The 26,408-nt window shown below is 33.1% G+C and overlaps 2 protein-coding genes across 2 annotated transcripts; one reads left to right on the top strand and one right to left on the bottom strand.

The window, feature by feature from the left end:
* The first annotated feature begins 13,220 nt into the window (after positions 1 to 13,220).
* Positions 13,221 to 18,050, top strand: LOC117910724 (sulfate transporter 1.3-like). The gene is made up of 14 exons (XM_034824839.1): positions 13,221 to 13,326; positions 14,541 to 14,910; positions 14,988 to 15,036; positions 15,122 to 15,329; positions 15,474 to 15,648; positions 15,779 to 15,844; positions 15,937 to 16,050; positions 16,150 to 16,266; positions 16,349 to 16,475; positions 16,556 to 16,842; positions 16,932 to 17,122; positions 17,223 to 17,308; positions 17,405 to 17,481; positions 17,740 to 18,050. The coding sequence occupies exons 2-14, from the start codon at positions 14,629 to 14,631 to the stop codon at positions 17,878 to 17,880; spliced, it is 1,920 nt and encodes a 639-aa protein (XP_034680730.1). The 5' UTR covers positions 13,221 to 13,326; positions 14,541 to 14,628; the 3' UTR covers positions 17,881 to 18,050.
* A 4,779-nt stretch (positions 18,051 to 22,829) lies between these two features.
* On the bottom strand, positions 22,830 to 24,482 carry LOC117910720 (probable inactive receptor kinase At2g26730). Its single transcript, XM_034824835.1, has 2 exons — positions 23,816 to 24,482; positions 22,830 to 23,571 (listed from the first exon to the last, which is right to left on the bottom strand). The coding sequence occupies exons 1-2, from the start codon at positions 24,480 to 24,482 to the stop codon at positions 22,907 to 22,909; spliced, it is 1,332 nt and encodes a 443-aa protein (XP_034680726.1). The 3' UTR covers positions 22,830 to 22,906.
* Between the last annotated feature and the right edge of the window lie 1,926 nt (positions 24,483 to 26,408).

Genomic DNA, 26,408 nt, shown 5'->3' with positions numbered 1-26,408 from the left:
CAAATCTAGCTACCATCCTAAGAACCATCTTGTGTATAATGTGATTGGTGATCATCCTAAGAGTGTGGTTGCTGGGAGTCAAGGTAGGTCAGATTTATCACCAAAATAGATCCTTACAATGTGGAGAAAATTTTGATACATGAATTGATTACTGCACCACATTGAGAGTTAAAAACCAATTTACTATGTAAAAATGATGTACTAAGAAAATAAAACTTTAGATTTTAATCAAAATATTTTATTTTTTCATCATCCATAATATTAGTATTAAAATATTTAATGTAACAACCAAAATCTAAAAAATAAAATAGTTGACAGTAATGAATTACGCATCAGAGAAAGTAGGCTCGAATTTTGTTAACAACAAATGTTTGAACCACTCAATGATACAAGCACAAAAGCTTGAGCTACTTTATATCTCCAATAAAGGTTTGATATACTTTCACATGAGATGATAATTGTTGGGGTGCAACTATGTCGCTTTTAAGCCTGGGATAGGTTAATCAAATTATGACTCTTAAAACAGGCTTGTAGGGTGTGATATTGAATGTTATAAAAGGTTTGACCTACCTTCATTAAACTCCAATTGGTTTTTAGATGAGATGGTCAAAACCCGATCCAACAATAGTGTCACCAACATTTATATTCTCTTTAAACAATTGTTCCTCTTTGTAGTTTCAAATATTTGTTTTATCAAGGTTCGTTTTTATAAAATCAATTATATATCAATAGATCTTGTTCTCTATCCTTTCATTTCCTTTATTGATTTTGATGTAGAAATCGAGATGTTTGCATACAAAAAGATATTTCATTTATTGACTAATCTAGTTGAGCTCTAATATCAACAACTTCTTTTAGATTTCTGAGCTCTAATAGAAGGAGAGCAAATCGAGCAAGCAATCCAACTAGGATTTCTGACCTCTAAAAATGAATCAAAATATGAGGCGATAATAGCTAGTCTCAATTTATCCCTAACCCTCTCTGCTACAAGGGTGAAGATCAAAAGCGACTCATAGCTAGTGGTCAACCAAATTTAAGAAGACTATCAGGCAAAGATGAGCCCATGGCACATTACCTCACCCTAGTCAAAGCCCAGGTAGAAAAATTGGACGAATAGTACTATTGGCCCACCATGAAAACAAACATTAAAGCGTATGCCAAAAAATATGACAAATGTTAAAGATATGCTTCAATTCCTCAATTTCCATTCGAGTAGCTTACTCTGTTACTAGTTCTTAATCGTTCACATAATAAGGGATGGATATAGTCGGGCCATTCCCGACTAAGGTCACCTAGAAAAATTATTTCTCACTGCCATAGACTACATCAACAAATGGGGAAGCAAAAACAAATGCTACTATCAAAGATAAAGATATTATAAAATTTGTCTAGAAGAATATAGTGTGTCAGTTCAGTATACCCCGAGCGATAATTACAAACAATGGGTCACAAATTGATAGTCAAGCATTTCAAAACTTTTGCTCACAGTTGAGAATTAAAAACTTATATTTTACACCAAGGTTCCCTCAGAGCAATGGGCAAGTGGAAGCCACTAACAAAGCTCTGCTAACAACATTCAAGAAAAGACTATCCAGAGCCAAAGACGAATAGGTAAACAAGTTGCTCGGAGTTTTATGGGCACATCGGACCATCAGCTGCAAACTCACAAGAGTCACACCATATGCATAAGCATATGACATGGAAGTTGTAATGCTAATCACAATCGACATGCCAACAACTAAATCGACCATCTCAGTGACAGAAGATAACTACGAGAACATGGAAATGCACTTAGACTGGGCAGACAAAGCAAGTGAGCTAGCATTTATCCAACTATCCTCCTACCCAACAGAGAGTAATTGCTTAGTATAATAAGTGGATGAAACATAGGACACTTCGGCCAGAAGATTTGGTTTTAAGGAAAGTATTTGGAAACACCACCAAAATTGGTGTAAGGAAACTACAAGCTAATTGAGAAGGGGTTATATTGTTGTCAAGGAATGACTGTTCGGCTCATATCACCTGGAGGATATGGATAGGACATCATGTAACAACCTTGAAATGTAGCCAATTTAAAGAAATACTATCAATAAAACGTAAGTTTCCATTATGCCTTTTTTTTATAATGCTCTTATTATGCTTTAACCATTATAAAAGCATGGAATGCCCTCACTCGCTATATAAACATTTCTCATCCAGAGACCAATGTAAAAGCCAAAAAACCTAGAGCCCCAAGTAGGCAGAGTAGGAAAACAGGCCCTTTGGCTTTAAAAAAAAATGCTTAAAAGCTTCACAAAGCCTAGTGCCCAAAATTCACAAGGCTTAGTACATGAGACTTACAAGGCCTAGTGCCCGAGATTCACAAGGCTTAGTGCCCGAGATTCATAAGGCCTAGTGCTTTCTCTCGATGGTAGCCTGTAGGTAAGTTCTTCATTTCTATTCCCCGTGCTCTGTTTTTGAATACCTTCCCCTGTTTTTGGTGCTTATCTGTGGTGACTCCTCTGGATACCGTTGGAGCATGGAATCTTCGAACTTGGCCCATGTGTAAAACCACTAGCACATAACACATTGGAATATCATTCTACCTCCTTCATAACCATCACAGTTCAGGCTCCTCATGTATTAATATCAGAGATGGCTCAAATTTGATTTCCGTGAAGGCTAGTAACGAATCTCGCAAATGTCATGGTGTCCAAAGATTCAGAAAAGGACTGGAAGGGTGATGATCAAGTTTGGCATTCGCTATCATCTAAGAATTTTATTGAACCACTTATTAGGTTTCTGAAGGATGTTTGTGGACAATATGATGTAAAGGCTCAGAGAGTCGAATTCAGTTGTCATTGGCACTTGTCAACGAAAGTGAAAATGTGGGTTATACTTGGAAACAGACGCATTCAGTCGGATGACACCCCTCCAAAATTCAAAAATCAACAATATTGTCAGAAGAAGTTTCAATGCAAAGTGACTTACGTGCTCCCTTTCTCCTTCAAGTCTGTGGACTCGGGATTCTCCCTTTACAAGGCAATAGGATATAGATGATCTGGGTGATTTTTTGCAATATGAAAAGTTGAGGTGTTGATGGCTTGATGGGTCAGAAAGAACTAATGCATGGCAATTTGCTTCTAAATTGGTTGGTTGTCATTAGTCTTCCTCAACATGGTATGGGCAATGTAAGAAGCTAGATCCTGCAGGAAAAGACTTCTAATAACTTGAAGAGGACAAAGTGGCAGTTATGTGAAAAATGGCGTTTGCCTTAGTTAATTAGGTGCATGGTAATATTAAAGTCATCTGAGATGGCTTCTTTGATTTGTTTAGAAACTGGTTAATGTGTGTATAGAGTTGAGCCTGTCACCTGGTACTCTCAATATCCTGACTTGATTGGACTCCTCAGTTGGTGCTCCCTTGGCGCCACACCCTTGTGATGACAAGATTATGTTTGGGAGAAGCATCCTGCCCCTATTGCTCATACATCCCATCATGCCACTGCTACAGTCCTACTGCGGCTATGAATGGACTCCACTAACAGCCGTATCAAGGATAAAAAACGGGGTGGGTTGCGTATTCTTTAAAGCCACGTTATAGCATGCAACATTCATAATATAGAAACAGCCAGCCTCCACAAACGATCTTACCTACAGGCTGCCATCGAGAGAAAACACTCACCATTTTCTGAAGGACAGTCACACCATCCTCCCCGTTCTTTCTTTTGTTAAACAATTCCAGTTTCCTTCAAATTTCATTCTTAAGAGTTTCTAGATTCATCAAAAAATCAGATTTCATAAAACCTTTTGTTGTCATCTTCCTCATGGCATGCATTCTCACTATTTTATTTTATTTTCAACTAGCATGAACAAACTGCATGGTGCAAAATAATGGAATTGATTGAACCAACTCATGCAAAAGTAATTTGGGACTTGATGGAACCTCCACATAAGAAAATTTTTCAAAACTTTTCCTTGCTGCTATTTTTCACTCAACCACTGACCCTTTAGATTTAAAACTCATTTCAGCAACCTCATAATATTTTAAAAAAAATTTCCAAAACTTGTATGATTTTCCTCACTTCTCGAACTTGAATTTAAAATTTCGTTTGAGTTAGAAAGCAATTCTGGAATAGAAGATATATATAAGTCTTTAAGGGGGCTCTGTTTTCACCTAGTTCTGCACACTTGAGATATTTTTGTAAAAATAAAACAACAAATGGCTCTTTAAATTTGATTCGATATTTTTCCTTAATTTTAGGCTTCTTGAAATTGATCTTAGACACATAAAATATATATAAAAAAATGTTTTTTTGAGGGAGATATGATTTTTCAAAGTTGCACCTATTGTACATGACGGAATCTAGAAATCTAATTAACTGAAGTGTTTTAAAAATATTTTTTAGTACTATCCGACCCTAGATTCATTTTTTTGTGTGATATAGACACTTTGAGCGTTATGTTATTTTTTTGTACGATTTTATGTAATCTCTTATTATTTTTAAAAAATCTGTTTATGCATTTTTTTTTTTTTTACCTAATCTAAACTTTGTAGAACTTTTGAGTGTCTTTGTTGCAATCTATCATTTGAATGAGTATTTGGTTTTTGGTATGTTGTTCTAAATGTGTAGGGGTTGTTTCTTGAATTTTTTTTGTAATTAAATTCCACTCCAATACATTATTTTAGAAATTGTTTTATGATGCTTCATTTTCTAATTACATGCTGATGATTTTGTACTTTGCTTGAAATTGTTATTTATTTTTTAAGTCATTTGACTTACCTTGGCTCAATTTTGGCTTTGGTACTATATATTAGACATAATAAAGATGTTATATAATTTATACTTATCCTAACCACTCTAGCATTTTTGGAGGAATCTTATAAATTATGCATGTTATCCAGGTACGCTCTCTATCACTTACTTTCCGGAATTCTATGAACATGCATGTTGTTGTGAGCCATATCTATGTCTGATTCCATTCTTGGCTGCCTAGATGTTTGTTTGATTTGCTCTGATAAAATACATTTTGTGTGCTATATTTATGTGCTAACTTTAATGTCATATAATAGTGCTTCAGAAGTAGTCCAGGTACACATCCTAACCTTCCTTTACGATTGTGATTTGATTTCTTTTTTTGGCATGCTAGTTTCGAAATCATCTAAGCCTACCTAGGTACCCTCAATCAATTGATTAATTGCCACTTTTCCCTTGACTTAGACAGTAAAGACCTTTTTAGTTTTTAGAGGGATGCTACCTCTTCGAGGTACCTTCTCAATAAGTAATCTGATTCCCGGACCTAGACCCGGGTTTTTAAAAGACACATTTTTTCTAAGACTATGGATTCACTTCTTTAGGTTTTTCTTTCTTATTTTATTTTCCCTTTTAAAATAAAATAAAATAAGTGACGACTTCGAATTTTCCAAAAATAAAATTTCACCTTAAAAAGTGAGTCTTGTCGATTGAGTGGGAACGCACATGGAAAATACGGGTCCACACTGAATGAATTCTCTGGGCATCATAGCACTTGGCTAAGGCATTATTCGTTTGAATAACCAAACGCCATGAATAAGACAGTTATGCTTTTCCCATAGAGTAGCCAAGGAGTTGTTACATGCAGTAAATGAGTAACTGTTACAGATAGTCAATGATTTGAGTGTTGCACATTAAAGCGACAATAATGGGCAATCATGAAAGCAAGAGTAGCATTACAAACTTCCCATTATAAAGACCACAAATAGCCACAAGGAAATGCAATTTAGCTCTTACAAAAACTTTGCCAAAAATTCTCCCTAAGCTAATGTAGCAATTTGAGGGGCTTACCCAAACAAAGATTTGAACACAACTTTTTGCTAGTCCATCTGGTGTGAGGAAAACTATTCGAAGGGAGCATTGTTGACCATAATCCAATAGAGATCATCACCAATATTCAAATTTTGTTCTCTCACTCAAAAAGTAGCCTTTCTTTTGTATATGCAATAACACTTTATATTCCTTCATTCCTTTTAAGAAGAATAAATAGCTTATCATAGTTTCTAATAAACTAGTGTCACATAAGATGCTCTGAAATGTCCAATTCAATTTTAATATGCGTAAAAACATAAATATTAATAAAAATAAATAAAAACCATCCAAAATGAAAATAAAGAATGCAAAAAAGTTCATGCCTAATTATCAAATGTTAGCTATCTTAGCAAAACAAATAGTTACTCAGTTCATCTTGATGTAAGCAATCCACATCATAGTAACTTCCATCATTTATGTTGATTTGTCAAAGCAAATTAAAGTATTTTTAAAGTCTTCATTGATTCTTTAGGTGCTCAAAGTGAAAAATCAAGTTAAAATTCAATCAACTTCATGAGCTAATATAGATTAAGGTCATGCATTGTACAAATAAGCCTTCACTTGAATATTTATAGTTGTTAGGAACTTTGAATAGATGGTTTATGACTGCTCAAAATTTTGTCGACTCATTTGATAGTATGCAATTCAATCTCGATTATATATGTATATAGAGAAAAAGACAGAAAAGAGAGAGAGAGATATAAAGATAAAGAGAGAGTCTTAAAAAATTAAGATCTAGGACATTCTTTGAGTGACAATAAATAGGTGATTTCAATAGGCACAAAGTATTGAGATCCCTGTAAAGCTTCCTTGGTATAATATGCTTCCATTTTCCTAAACTATGTGAATCTCATTTCATTTTCTCATCTAGCTTCGAATTACTTGACTTTGCTTTGCATTGATAGGATAAAAATTTCAAGCATCTTGAGTTGCTAAATTATTGTTAAGCACTTACGATGAACTCAGTCCATGACAAAAAGTTGTGAAAACCTCTCGTACATTTTGGTCTTTTAACCTTTGTGTATTTTCTATATCAATGGATTAAGTCGAAAGTCACCTATTTTATCCATCCAAATATTAGTTCTTTTCCATTTATAATCTTATTTGTTTATCACTCAATATTAAACTTTAGCATATGCAAAATTCATTAAGAACTTAAGACCGAATTAATATATAATTAGACTACGAACAATAATTCATGAGGAGATTGTATTCAATGAATTATGGGTCATGAAACCCGAGTTGTTATTTACATAGGGTATTAGAGTGTAGTTGATTCTCTCTAGTGAGATGTTGAATCAACTTTAGAATTTGATTCTAAGGGAGCTAGTATTGTCTTATAAGTCTCAGTGGTCCCTACTCGAGTTCATATACTTTGTTTTTATGAGGGTTAGATCGACTCTTAGTTTACTTATGTACATAAGGGCATTTTGGTCATTGCACAAGGGTTAGTGAACAATATCTCTAGATTAGGCTAATTGATTAATTAGATAGCCCCATAGGGTTAATTAATTAATTAGGACCCAATTTGGGCTAGATTAAGTGACCCAAACCAATGTGGACTTAAGTCATTAAACCTAGGTAGAAACCTTATAAATACCCCTTTAGGGTTTCTAACCCTTTTAGTCTTCCATTATCCAAAGAGAAAGAGCCTTAGCCTCCATCTTCCTAAACCCCTCACCATTTGAGTGCTAAGAAACAAAGGACAAGCCATACAATAGAAGATCTTGGGTGTATGAGACTTCCAAAGGCTTTAGATTTTGTTTTCTTTTGATGAAATTGATTTAAGAGCATCCAAATTAGAGGTAAAGTTTTCTAAAACACTAATCTAAATCTTATTTATTAAAAAACGATGTCTTGTTACTTTTGTTGCTAGGATCTAGATGCTCTAGGTAGTTTTCATGCACCTAATTTGATCATAGGATAAGAAACAAAGTGATTTGGGATTCCCTACAGACTAATTAACCTAGGGTTACTAGATATATACAATAGAAGCGGAAAAAAAAAATAAAAAAATAAAAAAAAAAACTATAGAGCTAAGGCTTAAAAAATGGACCTTTGATCTAGATGTTCCTAGATCTAGATTTTGATCGAAGTAAAAGAACAATCTCATTTACTGTGATAATCTTCCACCCAATCACTTGTTCTCTGGACATTGGCACTTGTGTAGGGTGGTTGCATAACCTTTTTGAGAATAAGAGGATGGAAGCTTTCTCTAGAAGACAATCGTCAAAAAAAAAAAAAAAAAAAAAAAAAAATGAATACCTAAAGGGGTTTATATAGTCCTCCTTTTAGTCTTAAGTGACTTGAGCCAATCTTTGACTCGAGTCACTTAATCTAGCCCATTGTATTCCAATTAAATAATAGTCTTGATGGGTTTGAATGAATTAAGTAGCCCAATGTAGAGACCTTAATCTAGCCCATTGTGTCCCAATTAAATGAATAAGGTCTTTAAATTGGGCTAATGAATTAATTAGAAGCCCATATGGGTTCAAGTCACTGTGGACCTGCATTTTTCACGTGTGTCCCCACTTGATGGCAAGGCTCATTCTCTTTTAATGAAAAATTGTATTTTTGTAAAAATTGAAATCACCACTTATTTTTTATTTTTTAAGGGAAAATAAAATAAGAAACTAAAACCCTAAAAAAAATGACTCTTTAAGTTTTGGAAAAGTATGTATTTGAAAAACCCAAGTCTAAGTCCAAGAATCAGGTTACCTATTGAGAAGATACAGTGATTACGTCGTAGCACCCCTATAAGTCCGTATACCTACGGTCTCTACTAAGCGAATTGAGGGAATCATGACAATTGATTAATTAATCAAGGATACCAATAATAGGATAACAAGATGCATATAAGTCATGAGGTGAAAAAAAAAAAGAGTACTTAAGAATGTACACAATTAATGAATGTGAAATGCATAAAATATAATTTAATTATTTATTAAAGTTATAACATTTCAAAGGAAGTTCAAAAGAATTTTATTTACAAAGGGAATAATTCCAAATTAATGATTTCAAATTATTTATTCACAAATTTTCAATTTATTTATAAAAGATTTGATTTTTATTCACATCCAAAATTAATTCAAAAAATAAGACTTTTCTTGATTTTATTAAAAGAATTTTGATCGAACGCAAATTTATTAAAAGAAATGCTCAATTTGTTCTTCTATTTATAAAGAAATGATTTTGGTTTACGCTTTATTAAAAAAAAAAATAAGATTCCACAATTATAATTAAAAAAACATCAATTCTATTTTTCGAAAAGTGATTTTTACAAGGAAAAGGGGTTTACTTATTTTAATTATAGGAACCAAATTTTAATTTACTAAGAAAATAAATTTTTACAACTTTCATTTACGAAAAATATTTCCAAACCAAATTTATTCAAAAAGAGAAATTTTTACAACTTTTATTTTCTTTAGATTTTTATTAAAACGATTTTCAAGATTTTTTTATTATAACAAATTTTGGAACTTTATTAAAACCATTTTGAAATTCTTCATTAAACAAAATCTCAGAATTTTTATTAATCAACTATGGAACATTTTATAAACTTAGAGAGCTTTAATTTAAGACAAAATTTTAAGAACTTTAATTTAAAACAAATTTTAGAGATTTTGATTAAAACACTAACTTTGAGAAAATTTACTAAAACACTTTGTTGATTTTTGAGACTAACTTCGAGGGTTTTTATTAAACAACTTTTAAAATTTATCAAGACAAACTTTGAGAATTTATTAAAATCGAATCTTAAGAATTTTTAAGATTAAAACACTTATTTTGAGAATTTAGTAAGAAACTTATTAAAACTTTTAAGACTTTTATAGAAACAAAACTTTAAGTACATTTAATAGATATAACTTTGAGAATTATTACTAAAACATTTCTTTTGAAAATTTTAATTAAACCGAACTTGAGAACTTTATGACTTTTACGACTTTTATGAAAACAAATTTTAAAAACATTTATTTAACACTTATTTTGAGAATTTTTATTAAACAAACTAATTAAAAATAAAACGATTTTGCTAAAAAATATTTATTAAAACACAATTTTTAGTAAATAAACTTATTAAAAAATTAATTTCTTAAGAACTTATTAAAACACAATTTTTAGTAAACAAACTTTTTAAAAAAATGACTTTTTTAAGAGCATTTATCAAAACATAATTTTTATTAAACAAACTTATTAAAAAATGAATTTTTAAAGAACATTTATTGAAACATAATTCAGGTGCCTACCATGGTTTTAAAAACCAGACCGGATCAGTCGATCACGGTTCTAGTTCAATCCGATCAATTAGACCAGAAATATGTTGAATCAGGATCGGACTAGCTAAACCGGTGGTCCGACCGATGAACCGGACAGTTCGATTAAATTTTTTTTTGTTTTTCAGCATCAAAACGACGTCGTTTTGATGTTTCTGGTGTCAAAACGACGCCGTTTGGAGGACTCCTTCCAAACCCTCCCTCTCGAGCATTGCAGTCCGCCCCCAACGCACCGCGACAGGCTCCCATCGCCGGCCGTTTCACCTCAATGGCAGCCACGACTCTACTTCCTCCTCCAACAATGGCAGCAAGAGCATCAAGTTCCTCAAGAAGACTCTCCTTCACAGACACTAGTTCAATGCTTTCTACCAAGGTCGTCTCAAAAGGGTTTCTGGTCGTGTGCGTGGGGAAGGAGCTGAAGAGGTTCATCATCCCGACAGAGTATCTGGGTCACCAAGCATTTGGGGTTCTACCGAGGGAAGCCGAAGAAGAATCGAGTTTCAGCAAGAGGGTGTGCTAAAGATCCCATGTGAAGTGGCTGTGTTTGAGAGGATCTTGAAAGGTGTGCTCAAGATCAGATCAAATTTCCTCAGATTGTTACTTGTCCCACCCAATTAGTGATTTAAATTTCAATTTGTAATAATAAATTGGCCGAGAAGAAAAGAAATAGGCATCGGCTGTAGATCGCACAACCCTCCTCCCCTCCCCTCCCCGGCCAGTGGCAGTAGCTGCTCCAACGTTTTTTTTTTTGTTTTTTGTTTTATGTTTTATTACTTTTATATTTATTATTTAATGTGTTATTTTTATTTATTGATAATAATTTTGATAGATATTATAAAAATTTAGATATAATTATTATTTTTTTTATTTTAATAGTATATAAAATAATAAAATATAAATTTATGACGTCACTGATTCGATCGCCCGATCCAACTAGTTCTAAAAACATTGGTGTCTACCATAAGGGGAAAAGTTTGAAATTTAAATAAACAGGCTAAAAAAGTATTTGAATTTTTTTTTAAACCCAAATCGGTTTCAGGGCGGGTTCGGATCTTGCCTTATCCTACCCCACACTACCCTAATTATATATAAAATTAATTTAATTTAATTTTTGTTATCATATTTTTAATATAATAATAATAAAATACTTTTCAATAAAATAAGTTATAAAAATATAATATTTTTAATTATTTATAAAATATATTTATTTTAATGTAATTAAAAAATTAAATTTTTTAGAAAAAAGACATTTTATTTTATTTTTTTATAAATAAAGTTAATGGGGTAGGACCGGTATGAGAAATTTGTATAACCGTCTCGGACCGCTTCTCCCCTTTAATTTTTTTAAGGGGATGGCATGAGGATTGCTTTGAATAAACGGGGTTGGGGTCGGGACGGGTATACATAGGTTTTGCCTTTTAAGCGGATGCTGCAATCTTTTCTAGTTTTGTTGCATTTTGACCGGGTCATACCACTGATTAGAAACGATGCCATATTTCATGGGGGATTGTGATTGATTCAATGTTTAGGCACAGATGTGATATGTGCTGGTCTAATTTGGAGCTTGGGTCTAGACATGGAGGGGCCACAAAGAGGTCATTCATGGAAGCCTGATATTTTTTAAGCTGAACTTTGTTTTTGGGTAAACATCTGGAATGCATATATCACTCTCTCTCCATGTGGCATGTGGAATTTGCCTTACATTTAGTTCAATATTTTTTTTTATTTACTTAGTTTTATCAATCATGCTTTCCCTTCTTATAAATTTCTCAAGTATATATTTTTTTTTAAATATGTCACAATCATTCCAACTCAAAATATTATTCCGCTAAAACTACATACATCAGTAAGAAATTTTCTTAGAAGCACTATTCATCAATGATGGTGATATGTTAGGGGCTGACACCAGCATTCATATCTTTTACCTATATTTTAAGTTAATTTTATAAATGCTTTGATTTCAATCTACCTTCTTAAGGAAGGCAATCAATTGTTTTCTTTCCTGGTTATGCTAGTGTTTTTTTTCTTTCGATGAATCCGTATGAACTTGTCCAAACAAACAACTTTTTAATTGAATAATTTAGTAAATATTTAAAAATCCAAATGTTGACCTTTCATGCCTCAAAATCAATCTCATAAGCTTTTCAAAGAATATGCTATGAAGCATATAAGAGATCCATATAAGAGTGATTTTGAGAGGATTAGTATGTCTTTTAATGCTTGGAAGCCCTTTTTTTTTTTTTATAAAAATTTAAAAATCATTTAAAATATTTTTTGGGCATTCACTCGATGGATGATTTTTATGTATTTATTTATATCTAAACACATGTAAGCTTTTCAGCACAACTTTAAGGAGGTGTTTGATAAAACTTAATACTTATTACTTAATGATTTAAGTTGATTTTAAGTTAAATTATTCTTAAAGTTGTTAAATTTAAAACTTATTACTTAATTCTTACTTTAAATATTAAAATTGTTTGATAAAATTTATTTAAAATTTATTCTAAATTATCAAATTAAAATATTTATTTTCATAAATTATTATTAGGGCAAAGGAGGTAAGTAATAATAAAGCTCGTGGAGTAGCAAAATAGATCATTAAAGTAATTAGCACAAATGAAGGTAAATTGATAAAATGAGGATGTATACTTAAGAATAAATTAATTATTTTACTTATTATTTTTAAGTTGTTTTTTACTTTTAAATCATATCATTAAATTATTTTATCAAATATGTTTAATTCACCTGATAACTTCAATTAAGTTATTAAATTAATAATTTAAATTAAGTTATTAAGTAATTTTTAAATTATTAAGTTGGTTTACCATTTTCCAAATTGAAAACAAATTAAAATCTTTTATCACTTGACACACTCCAACTTCTGACTCATTCTTCAGCACTTTAATTGAGGCCGGCATCGACAAACAGATAAAACCTTTGATTTGTTCCAAAAAAAATTTTGACCATAAAATTTAAATTAAAGAATGCATGCATGGGTCCAAGAAGCCATAGGGATGATAACAAGATGATTGAAGGAAAATGAAAACTAAAAGAATATGTGTTGTTTTTTAATCTTATATTGGATCATCACTGTTGTGATATGGACTTTGAATCACAAGAAGAAAATTCACAGAATCCATTCTTGTTAATCTCCTTATCTCCTTGGCCATTTATGTCTTCAATCCTTAGAGGAACCCCACTTCTCAATGATTCTCCCCTACTTGCATGGTAAACACCTATTGATCTCTTACTGATTCCAAGCTTTATTTTGATGTACTTTTGAGGTTCTGGAAGAAAATGATTTCTTTGGCTAGAGAAGGTCTAGCTTATAGAATAATGTAGTACTTTTACCTTCTGTCTTTCCAAAGAATAGTATATGATTTCCATTGCCTGTTCTCTTTTTCTGATTGCAATTGCCACTAGCTTTGTAGTTGATTCTTTTTGCTCATAATTATATTTTTAGTATCTTCTTTGAGAAGTGGAATATAAACCACTGTATCCTTAATTTGATTTTCTGTTTCATTACTATATTTTCTTACACAGGATTATACACTTTGATCTGATTGTTAATTACCAGTAGGTTACATTTTCTGTAAATCTATTGCATGTTCTTGTTAGTATTTTAATTTTAGGAACTCACAAATGATAGTTACATCAATGTTTTGTATGATTAAAGTCTATGAACATCTTTTGGAAAGGTTGAATTCTTAGTCCAATTCTTCTATTCATCCAACCACCTAGATTCTGCACTGGTTTCTTTTTTTTTTTTTTTTTTCCTTTTTGTTAATGAACTGGTAGAGATTATGTGGAAGGACAAAGTAGACTGCTTTTCAGGAGATGAGAAAAGAATGGAAAATTTTAACTGACAAGATACGAAACAAGAAAATGGTGAAATGTTGAGTATGCATAGATAATAGAGCACTGCCACACATGGAAGGATTCACTTTGATATGTGATGATTTAGGTTACAAAAGAATGGAAATTGCAAGTTTGATGGCTGAGAATGGTGAAAAGAGGAAGCATTGCCACATTTTCCCTTATCCAAGCATCTCTCTTGCAGCAGAGAATCCTCTGATACGAAGAAATCAAGCTGAAAATAGTTGAAGGTTGGAGTTGCTTGTTTGCTTCTATGCTTCTAGCAGAAGCCACCAAGTCATTGAAGTCACCGGTCTCTGTACTATGTTCTATGCCTTGGTCCAAATACTAATGCTACAGAAAGCCATCACTCTGATGAACTCAGTTTTATCTTTCTGTAGTTCTACTTTGTCTTAGATTCCACAACTTTTTTCGCCTCTGAACTTTAACATGGTTCCATTCCCCAAAAAAAGAGTTCATGTCCAATCAACCGAATTGGAAAATAGATTCTTTAGCAATGGCCTTAAATTCTAGACTAAGATGAACCATCTCTATGCGTCTTCTGATATTGTGTTTTTTACTTTCAGCTATATAGGTAAGTCCTAGAACTGTTCAGTGGCAATAAGTAATCACCTTGTTGATGAGCATGAAGCAAAGGACCTGGACATAAGAAGAATGTCTTCATCACATCGCCATTCGGAGGACTTGCCATACGTTCACAAGGTGGGAGTGCCTCCTAAGCAGGACCTTTTGAAGGAGTTCACAGACACTGTGAAAGAAACTTTCTTTGCAGATGACCCCTTAAGACCTTTTAAAGACCAGTCAAGATCGAGACAATTTGTACTTGGTCTTCAATCCCTTTTCCCAATTCTGGAATGGGGAAGGGATTACAACCTTACCAAACTTAGAGGTGATCTCATTGCTGGATTCACCATTGCAAGCCTCTGTATTCCTCAGGTAATCATCTGTCACTAAACCATATGGAGAATGTGTCCATTTTTAGGCAGTTCTAATGATTGCAACATTTTTAACAGGATATTGGATATGCAAAGCTTGCAAATCTTGCTCCTCAATATGGTTTATGTAAGAAGAGTCCTGTTTCCTACCCATGATTGGCTGCTTAATCATCCAATTTTTGTTTGTTAATTAGTTTTTCCTAATACTACAGACAGTAGCTTTGTTCCACCACTTATCTATGCCTTCATGGGTAGCTCAAGAGACATTGCCATAGGACCAGTAGCTGTGGTGTCTCTCCTGATTGGAACTATGTTGCAGAATGTGATTGATCCAACTGAAAATGAAGTTGAGTATAGGCGTCTTGCATTCACTGCTACATTCTTTGCGGGCATCACTCAGGCCACACTTGGTTTCTTTAGGTATCTTGACTTCCTACGACATGCAGGAAATAGTTTTCCCAATTTTACAGTTCCTAAAAGCTCCTAACCACGCTGTCATGATTGATTATTTCATTACTTCTCATAGTTATACCACATAATGACCCCTTTTGGCTTGGTTTTCAGATTGGGTTTCTTGATTGACTTCTTATCTCATGCTGCCATTGTCGGGTTTATGGCTGGAGCTGCCATTACCATTGCCCTTCAACAACTTAAAGGCTTGCTGGGCATAAAGAAGTTCACAAGGAAAACCGATATTATCTCTGTTATGCACTCAGTATGGAGCACAGTACATCATGGGGTAAGGAGTTATGGACTCATTTTTGTTTCTTTTCAATTTTGGATGAAGTATATTTCTTATGACATCAAGAGACATATCGATTCACGTTTTAGGCTAATCAACTAAGCTTTACATCCACCATGTTGTGCAGTGGAACTGGGAGACCATAGTCATAGGATTATCATTCTTGGCTTTCCTTTTGTTGGCCAAGTATATTGTAAGAGTTCCTATTCCTTCCCCTATATATACTGCCTTTGAAGTTTGTTGGTAATAAGCTTCTTTATTTATGCTTCTATAATATTGGAGCAGGGCAAGAAGAACAAGAAATTATTTTGGGTGCCTGCAATTGCTCCCTTGATCTCTGTCATACTTTCAACCTTTTTTGTGTATATCACTCATGCTGAAAAACATGGTGTTCAAATTGTGAGTATCCCTCTAATGATTTTTCATTTACAATGTTTCTTGAATTTGTAACAAAGCAAATTATGACTAGAAAACTAATAGCCTGAACAATATCTTTAGGTCCCACATATTAGAAAAGGTGTCAATCCACCATCTCTTCATGAAATATATTTCACAGGAGGGTATGTCATTAAAGGCTTTAAGATCGGTGTTGTGGTCGGTTTGATAGCTCTAACGGTAAGGAAATGTTTCACCCCCTGACCTGTAGGATTTCATATCTGATTCAATAGCCGTCTGATGCCCGACTTCGGGTTTCTAGGAAGCTATAGCAATTGGAAGAACATTTGCAGCCATGAAGGGGTATCAGCTGGATGGAAACAAAGAAATGGTAGCATTAGGAACTATGAATATTGTGGGCTCAATGACATCTTGTTATGTTGCTACAGGTGGGGAAACTAAAGAAATATTTGAACTGATTCCGATCCTTCTAAAGTTGCAATCAAACACAGTCCCTATCTTTTTGCAGGATCCTTTTCTCGGTCAGCAGTGAATAACATGGCTGGCTGCCGCACAGCAGTTTCCAACATAGTGATGTCCTGCATTGTATTGCTAACTTTGGAAGTTATCACACCATTATTTAAGTACACCCCGAATGCCATAATCTCTTCTATCATCATATCTGCTGTGCTAAGCCTAATCGACATTCAAGCAATAGTTCTGATATGGAAGATCGATAAATTTGACTTTGTTGCTTGCATGGGAGCCCTTTTTGGTGTGGTTTTTGCTTCTGTTGAGATAGGGCTCTTAATTGCAGTAAGGAAACAAGATTTTGTGAGTACTTCTAGCTTTGATTTGCACATCTGTATCCACTGATCTGCACCATCACCCTTTTGGCACAACAGATCTCCATATCCTTTATCAAAATCCTCCTGCAAGTGACTAGGCCCAGGACCACAATACTTGGGAAGCTCCCGAGGACAAATATTTACCGAAACATATATCAATATCCAGAAGCAGCAAAGGTGCCAGGCATTTTAATTGTCAGAGTTGACTCTGCAATTTACTTCTCCAACTCCAACTATGTTAAGGAGAGGTATTGATGCTTGTTAGCCTTTGCTCAATCTCAAGATCTGAGTGCCTCTCACTCATATATTAAAAAAGATTATACCATTCATAACCCGAATTTGTTTCAGGATTTTGAGATGGCTAACTGATGAGGAGGAGCAACTGAAAGAAAACCAGCAACCAAGAATCCAATCTTTGATAGTCGAAATGTCACGTATGAGAATTCTAATAATATTTTCAGCTGATTTTTTTGCCATCTTCAATAAAATCTGTATTGAATGTCAGTTCTCATGATTTCACATTCCTACAGCTGTTACAGAAATTGACACTAGTGGCATCCATGCCTTAGAAGAGTTATATAAGAACCTTCAGAAGAGAGAAGTTCAGGTAACCCCGACCAAAACCAACAATATTTTAGTACCCTGCAATGAGTTTTCTATGTAAAAGCTTTCCTATTAAAATCTTTCCAATTTTCTTCTCTCGCAAACTTAACTGCATTACATACAATGAAATTTATAAAAATCAGATCATTTGTTCACTGTGTCTATTCAAAATTCCTGGCATTATTCTTTAACATTAATACAAGTCCTAGAGATAGTCTTTCAAGCATATATGTCAGTGCTCCTACTGTTTTTTTTTCCACAGCTTAATCTGGCAAATCCTGGGCAAGTTGTGATTGACAAGCTCCATGCATCCAATTTTGCCAACTTGATTGGGGAGGACAAGATCTTTCTCAGTGTTGCAGACGCAGTTCTATCTTATGCTCCAAAGATGGAAGACCTTTAAGCGTTTGTGTGCTTGCGTCAACTCTAAATCCATTTCGAGAATGAAAAAAGGAGAAATCCATTGGACTAACTTGTGAAATGCATGTGCAGTGTGAAAATTTCCCACTTCATGAAATGAGACCACTTGGTTTATGGATATATGCATGTTTCTTTAATTAAGGGAGCTTTTCTTTATGATTTGAAAGAAAAATATCAATGTGTTAAATTTAAAAACAAAACCTTTGAAAACATTGGTATCAAAATGTTTTAGATTACATTAAAACTATCAAAGAAATTCAAAGAATTTTTTCAAAAGACTTGGTTCCAAGAAAATGTGAGGGAAAATGCGAGAGAAAAAAAATAAAGAGAAAAAGTGAAAGAAAATAAAAAATAGATTTAAAATCAATTAATTATTTTACGTGCTACTTCAAACCCGTTTTATTTCTTTTTCTTCTTCTATATGAAGATTAAATAATTAATAATTTTTTAATTAATTTTAATTATATTTTATTTTCTTTGGCTTTTTTCATGTTAGAAACCAAAAATAAGAAAATTATTTTTCTTAGTACTTTCAAAAAACCAAACGTAACCTTAAAAATAAAGGGAAAAAATAGAAAGAAATCTCATCACCATAAATTTCCAAGAATTTTAGTAATATTTTTGTAGCAAAAAATCCTAATTATTTTCCAAAGCATTCAAATTTCATTAATGATGTTCAGAATTTTTTTCAAATAAATAAATAAAAATTAGTTGAATTAAAAAAAAATATATATCTATAATATAGTAATATTGCTAAAACATAAATGACTTGAAAGCTTAGAGGTTGGTGGACAAGCCTTCTTAACTAAAATATAAGCGGATCATAAAAGGTTCACGGATGTTCAGAATTCAAAGAATCTTAGTATTAATATATATATATAAATATAAGCGGATCATAAAAGGTTCACAGATGTTCAGAATTCAAAGAATCTTAGTATTAATATATATATATATATATATATATATATATATATATATATATATATATATATATATATATATATATATATATATATCCTTCATTTGATTCAGTATTATAAAAATATTTTAAAAATCTCAAAATCAAATTGATAAAAAGCCACAACTAAAAAATTAACTAAAAATTTACAATAAAGTTCAATTTATTAGAATTTTTATGATACTATTATGGAAAAACCTCCCATCTTTCTACATAGAGTGACACACAAAGCTTAGTTGGTAATTTTATTTATTTTTCACTTACGGGCATTGCCAGGATTTCTTGTTATCAAAATTGTTGATCTCATCCAGTTTGAAGAATCAACCGTCATCCCCAAATGATAATATTCTTTCAATAGTAAGTGTGTTTAGAAGAATGCAATTATATTTAACTTCTCTAAGTGAGCACATATACGCACAAGTTATAACAATTTATATATGCTAGGTTATTGTCTTGATCTAGAAAAGACTTTAAATTTATTGTGCTATGGAAATTGGATATCTCATATCAGAAAAGGGAGAAGGTTTCTAACAATATATATATAGGTTTCTCTTTACCTTATTATCGTGTTATAAATTCTTGAGGGTCCCTTAAGTCCACAACAAAAAATATTTATATAGTTGGGAGTAGGTCGTTACAAATGGTATCAGAATCGATCCCCAACCCCGGTGTGGGAGTTTGTATAATCCCATGAGGGATATCTATCTATTTGATCTCACAATCCTATGAGATATAACGAGGATATTGTGTCTGGATAATGGGTGATTATGATGTCCTACATCGGATAGGGGAGAAAGTTTCGAATACTATATAAGTATGGGTTCGTCTTTATCTTATAAATGCATTTTAAAGTTGTGAGAGCTCCTTGAGCTCACAACGAATAATATTTACATGATTGGTAGCAAGTCGTTACATAAATAGTCAATAATATTGTAATAGTAGCAAATAGAGTTGGAATACAAATTGAAAATATATTAAATAAATTTTTTTTGTTCCTTTGAAATAATTGTTGCTACACTTTAATATTGCTATTGGGATACTGTTGCACCCAAATATTATTACGAACAAACCTTTACTAGAATATTAAAACACAAGTCACTAACTCCATTAATCGAATCATGGCACTACTAAAGCACTTGGAGTAATGTCTTATTGATAGCATATAGGATGGTGGAGTTGGATATTGGAGTAATAACCACTATGTTACTCCCATTTAGTGAAATATTCAAACAAAAATCATTGGTTCCATTTAGGGATGGCAACGGGGTAGGCTTGGGTCAAGGCACCCCTACTTCATTCCTGTCCTAGTTATATAATTTATTTCTCATCCCCATCCCAAACTCGGAGCAGGGCAGGGTTGATATACCTTATTCCCATTTACCAAAAAAAATGATAGTACCATCCCCGTCCCAATTGTGTTTTTGAGGCGGGGTGGGGCAGGTTTGGGTCGGGTTGGGAAGAAAATCTTGGAAGTTGAAGATTTTCAAGAGTCTAGATCAAAGAAATTACAAAATTAGTTTACAATACAGGTTCAAAGACACAACTTTCCGAAACGCATCCACAGAGAAACTTAACAACCATCACATACTACTTTTTCCTTTTTCCTTCAAACTATTTGCCAGTGTCCTTCTACCAATACCAATTCAAGATCTAGTTAAAAAATAATAAGGGAAATCGCCTGAATCCTCAAAGCCTAAAACTTAATCAGATGGAACACAACAATGAAAAATGTGTTGTAGAGTGAAAGAGTAGGAGAAAGAGGGTTAAGAATCAAAATTTAGGATTCTCTTACTTGGAAAGGAGGAATCCACACAAACCCTAACAATATGTTTCCTATGATCTAGTTTTAGAACACAAAGTATGGTTTTTGAGCAACAAAAATGAGAAAATCTAGAGCTTTCATATGATTGAAGCTACAAAAGGAACCCTAAATTTGTGAGAAGAAGCAGTTATTTATACAAAGGAGATTTTTGGTATTCAGTAACTTTATAAGTGTAAAATGATAATTATACATACAAGGCGTAGAGGGGCAAGGTACTAGAAAATCCATACCTACCCAAACATGATCCAGATTTTTAATAAACCCCCCAAACTTGTACCATATCCGATTACCATATTCTCATCCCCGTTCTAACAAGGGCGAGGAGGGGCAGGGCAGGCAACCTGATTAACCCGCAAAACTACCATCCCTAGTTCCATTGTATAGGCCACGAGGATGCTAAGATGGTGGAATAACCCCTCATTAGTAAGAAGATGGATGCTAAAACAATGGCTTTTTATTATTAGTCTTCTATTTGTCTTTTTAATGAAATGCTAACATAAAAATCACTAACTTTGTAGATCTAGTCATGACAATATTAAGACATGGATGGATATTGGAAAATGGTTTTTATTGTAAATTTTCCACTAGATTTTTTGGTGTTAATGCTAACATAAAAATGATTGGTTCCATTGATCAAATCATAACAATGATAAGACATTGGAACAATATCTTATTGATGGCATGCTAGATGCCAAACTCTTATTTCAATCTGGCCTCCTTTGACACACTGAATTGATATTTTAAGTGTATTTGTGTATTGGCAATTTCAAGTCAAAATTCCCTTTGTATCTCTTAGTTCATACTCTTCAAATCCTCCCTTGGACACTTGTCTTTTCCAAATTATTTATGTTTGTAGTTGGCTAGAGGAGATGGTAAGTGTTTTTAAGGTGTTGGATGATGACAAACATTGATCAACCATGTTTTTAAATCTTATTATTTTATTGAAAAATGGAGTGGTTTCTTAAGGAGTGTAAAACATAATTAAATAATCTGGATCGATTCTGATCAATCCAACTTAAGGGTAATAGTCTTTGTTGCACCCAGTTCTTTTTATTCTTCTCTGATCAATCAAACTTAGATCACATTTGCATTCCTTCAGCTTTTTCCAAATTATTCTCAATTGTTGGATAAGTTTTAAAACTCTAATACTTAAGTCTTATTTCCATAAGAGCAGAGATGATTGTGAGTGTAAGAGTTAGAGACCTTATTTTTTTAGCTTTAAGTTTTCTTACCAAATTGGGGAAAGTGTTTGCCTTGAGAGAAAATCACTTGGGTTTGAGTTGAAACTCAATTTATAAGTGAGAAATTTTCATTCCAAATAAGTTGATTCAATGTGTTATTCATCCTTACTCTCATACTCATCATTTTGAGGTAAAACCAAAATTTCTTCTTATGTGGATTAAAAAAGAAGTCAAGATCAAGTTTGGTGTGGACTTCAAGTATGTTTCAGAAGAAGAAAGTGGGTAACTGAAGTTTGAAGGTTCTAGACAAGTGGTTTGAGAGAGGATTGAAGGCTTGGGCTAGGTAAATACTTGCATTCAGTTAATTTTCTTCATAGTGAATGTTTTGATCGCTTGAGGCCCATGGTTTTTTATCTTTTTGAAGGTTTTCCACGTTAAAATTTTAGTGTTAATATCTCTCCATCTCATTTTTTATTAGTGCTTATGGAATTTTCATTGATTATTTTGTTGATCGATTGAGGTTTTGAGCTGAAATTGGATCATTGAAGCTTCACAAAAATATGGTATATTTTAGTTTTTGATGTTGATGACAAGGGACATGTGAAACTGTGATTTTGTGTTAGTGCAATGTCCTATATATATCATAGTTGGGGAGTGTTAATTCATTTGTATTGTGACTTGCATTGAGTAACTTGTTGGGTGAGCATTGGTGCGTCCATTATTACGTGTGACTTGCTTGTGTGTTAATAAGATCGAAAAAGAAATTCAAAATATTTGAGAAAAATAGGTTAAATAAAAATATTTATCAATTATAGTTTGGAGATATTAATTAAGAAACAATATTTTAACAATCAATAGAATTCGAACACTGATATAAATAAACAAATGAAACACTTAATTACATGATGCTATGATTAAATTTAATTTAGATCAAAACAGACATACAAACAAAAAAAAAAAGGGTCCTAACTTTTTTCATGATCATGAACGATCGTTTTGTTTGGCATTCAAGAAAATCTTTAAATTCATCCTACAAACGATATGGATGTTAAGCATCTGCCAGTACGATTGATGGATTTGTTGACAGAGAATCATCGGTAAATGATGATCGATCAAAGGAGAAGTCGTCGTCTTCTTCTGCACCGGCCGCCTGTATATTTGCTACTTCTTTGGCCACTTCTGTCATGTCTGGACGCATCTCCGGTGACTTGTCGCAGCAACCAATTGCAATTTGCAGTAGACTCAGCATCCCTTCACAGGAACCTCTCCGAGTACATATCTCGTGGTCGAAAATCTCAGCTGTCCATTCTTCTCTCACTGCTCGGTGGACCCAACTACAGATGTCCACTCCATTGCCTTCTGGTGCAGTATGAGACGGGATTCTTCCTGTGAGGAGCTCCAGGAGGAGGGAGCCATAACTCCACACGTCAGACTTCTTGGAGACCCTTCTCAGATTTTGATACTCGGGTGATTTATATGAAACCATCCTTTGAGCTGCGATTGGAGGTGCTATTATTGAAGCAAGGCCATAATCAGAAACAACAATTGTATTGTTCTTGGTATAAAGAACATTTGTCGATTTTAAGTTGCCATGGGGGACCATGGTTTCTGTTTTGGTGTTGAGGTGCAGATGCTCCAAAGCTCGAGCTACAGCTTGAGCCACTGCTAATCTTGAGTTCCAGCGAAATGGGACCCGGTTCTGCCCTCTCCCTCCTGAATTTTCAACCAGCTTGAGACAATTTGTTTGGTTCGAAGAAAAAAACAAAAAGGAAATGAAACTGCACTCCTCCTTTTCCAATTAAGGATTGAGGAAAATAAAAGAAAATTTGGAATTCAACAGCATTGCTACTTCTTTTTCTTCCATTTTCCTTTACCCTCTTCGCAATCAAATGGGGTTCCAATAAAAAGGAATAGAGAAGGAAAAAAAAAATCCAAAAAGAAAATTAAAAGGACTCACCATGAAGTCTGTCAAACAGGCTACCATTGTCCGCAAATTTGTACACCAGCAACTTCTCTTCTCTGGAGCAATAGTAAGCAAGAGGGGGCAGCAAATTAGGGTGATTGTGGGCAGCAATCAGCTGCAAATGCTTCCCAAATTCCTCGGTGCTTAAAGGTTTCAAATCCCTAAACCGCTTTACCACAACTATTAAGTCTTCATCCAGCATGGCCTTGTAACTGTTTCCGAAATTTCCTTTGCCCAACCCCTCTGCAGAAGCTTTTAGGAGATCATCAAGTTCAAAATAGGCTTCATTCCTCATGAATATGAGCTTCCCTTTCGCTTTCCCAGCCACAACTTCATTTTCTCCTGCCTCTATCTCCTCTTCGTTCTCTTGCTCTTCTTCACTGTCCCTATTCTTCATCTCTTTATTGAATTTCTTAGCTTTCTTATAGTAAAGAATGAAAAGCCACACCACAACAATTAGACCAACAACATCAAGAACCACAAAAATAATAACCATACGGGACTTTAAAGGATTTTTATAGGAGTCGCCTGCTGAATCATTCATCACTACAGAGCTGCTGGTGGGATTGGTTGAATCAACCGAAGGATCATCTGCATCCGTACTGTGTAAGAGAAGAAGAACAAAAATGAGAAGAAGCTGAAGGAGTTGAGAAGGCTCCATTATTCAACTCAAAGCGAAAGCTCTGTGAAAGCTGGATATGAACAAATAGAAGGCAGTAGACGAGTTGTTCAATGAAATGGTAAAATATTCTCTTGGGATGCCACTACGGCTAAACAGTATTTCTCCATGGTTGAAGGAGAAAACAAGAAGATTGTGAACTGTCTCTCTTGGTTTTCTCTGACGAGAATCCTAGGAAATCTGGTTGACATTGTTTTCATTTACACAGCTAGATATGATGAAACATAAATTGACCCATCTCATTCAATTTAATATTTTTATGAATTTTTGGCTTTTATGAGGAAGATTTGGAGTGTGTCCATTTTATTGGGCTTGTGATTTTGTGGGATTGACTATGGTAGGATAGTGATACATGGATGGCATTGATTTGATCCAAATTCGATCAAGTTGGTGATTGTAGAATCTAAAAGACTTCACTGGATATCTTTTAAATGAATAGAAGAGACCAGAGAAAAACTCTTATCATTTCTTTTTCTTTTTCATTTTCATTTGGGTGATGGCCTAAAATGATGTTATCAAAACCAAATTTTATCAAACTTTTAGTTTTGAGTGATGCCATAAACCGAAATTATTGCAATACTATCAACCACGTAGAAAAATGGAGTTCGCTATAAAACCAATCTCTTTTGAATGAAAAATTCAATTAGAAATTCTAAATCCCGATCCATTATGAAAATATTCACCAAATTAACACTCATGTTAGCATTCACCTTTCTTTTTTTTCTTTTTTTTTTTTTTTTTTTTTTTGAGTTTTAGCTTTAAAGTTAATACCACAGTCATCAACTGTAATTTTAACTTTGGACGTATGTCCATATATTATTATTATTCTTTTCATATTAAAATCATAATTGATGGTTGTGATTTTAACTTTAGATGTAAAACTAAAGTTGGTGATCGTAGTTTTAACCTTTTAAGTTAAAACCACAACCATCAATTATGGTTTCAATATGAAAATAATAATAATAATATATGGACACATAAGGTAGAGATGCACCATTTGAATGAATACTTTCAAAAATGATCTAGATTTGGATTTCCTTTTTTTTTTTTTAAAAAAAAGATTAATTATTTTTATGGTAAACTCCAAAAAATTCTAGTGCTATCATCACCATTTTCACCACCATGTTAATTTTGTTAATTATATGAGTTGATGGGATAAAATAAAAAATAAAAAATAAATAAAAGAACGGTTTTAGATTTGATAATTAAATAGATGGTAGAAATAATGATAAATCTATCTACTTTAGATATACACAGCACACACATATGGGATGGCAATATATCCAGTATCGGAACAGCCGACACATATATGGGATGGAGACGTATCGGACATCCTGGCGATAAATCGGTGCGCCATGAAACGGGCCTTAAAAGTGTCCCTTGGCCCAACTTGGGGCAGCCCAATCCATCCAATAGCATGCATCCTTGCTGCAGCCCATACACACCTCACGAGTGCACCCTTGTTACGGCTTCATTTTGCTCCCCATTTCCGATGTGGGATTCACTTACACAAGATTAGAAAAATTATAAACCCACCAGGATTTGAACCTGGTATTCTGAATGGAACTTAAGTCACTTGCTAGTAAAACTATGTTGGTATTGGAATCATAAGATGCATATTACATATATTTTAGTTTGTAAATAAAAAAAAAATTATTAGTATATATATATATATATATATATGTATTATAAATTAATTAAAATAAAATTATTGTGAATAAGTTAAATTTAATTATAGTAATTAAATACAAAAAATATAAATTTATAAATAATATTATTAACATTTTTAAATAAAAAAACACTTATATATATATATATATATATCAATTTTTTATTAAAAAATTCAATATAGGTATTTTTTTATCAATTTTCATCAACTGATATTTTATGTCAAAATCTAAATACTCA

This window comes from Vitis riparia, unplaced genomic scaffold (assembly GCF_004353265.1).
Source record: "Vitis riparia cultivar Riparia Gloire de Montpellier isolate 1030 unplaced genomic scaffold, EGFV_Vit.rip_1.0 scaffold824_pilon_pilon, whole genome shotgun sequence".
Classification (NCBI taxonomy): Eukaryota; Viridiplantae; Streptophyta; class Magnoliopsida; order Vitales; family Vitaceae; genus Vitis; species Vitis riparia.
This window is presented reverse-complemented; position numbering and strand designations above follow the sequence as displayed.

Excerpts from the sequence above, each read along its gene's own strand:
- LOC117910724 (XM_034824839.1), top strand. The coding sequence starts at position 14,629 with ATGTCTTCATCACATCGCCATTCGGAGGACTTGCCATACGTTCACAAG. Across the intron at positions 15,330-15,473 it reads GCCACACTTGGTTTCTTTAG|ATTGGGTTTCTTGATTGACT; the intron begins GTATCTTGACTT and ends CTTGGTTTTCAG. Across the intron at positions 16,843-16,931 it reads AGATAGGGCTCTTAATTGCA|ATCTCCATATCCTTTATCAA; the intron begins GTAAGGAAACAA and ends TTGGCACAACAG.
- LOC117910720 (XM_034824835.1), bottom strand. The coding sequence starts at position 24,482 with ATGGAGCCTTCTCAACTCCTTCAGCTTCTTCTCATTTTTGTTCTTCTT. Across the intron at positions 23,572-23,815 it reads CCTGTTTGACAGACTTCATG|GAGGGAGAGGGCAGAACCGG; the intron begins GTGAGTCCTTTT and ends TTGAAAATTCAG.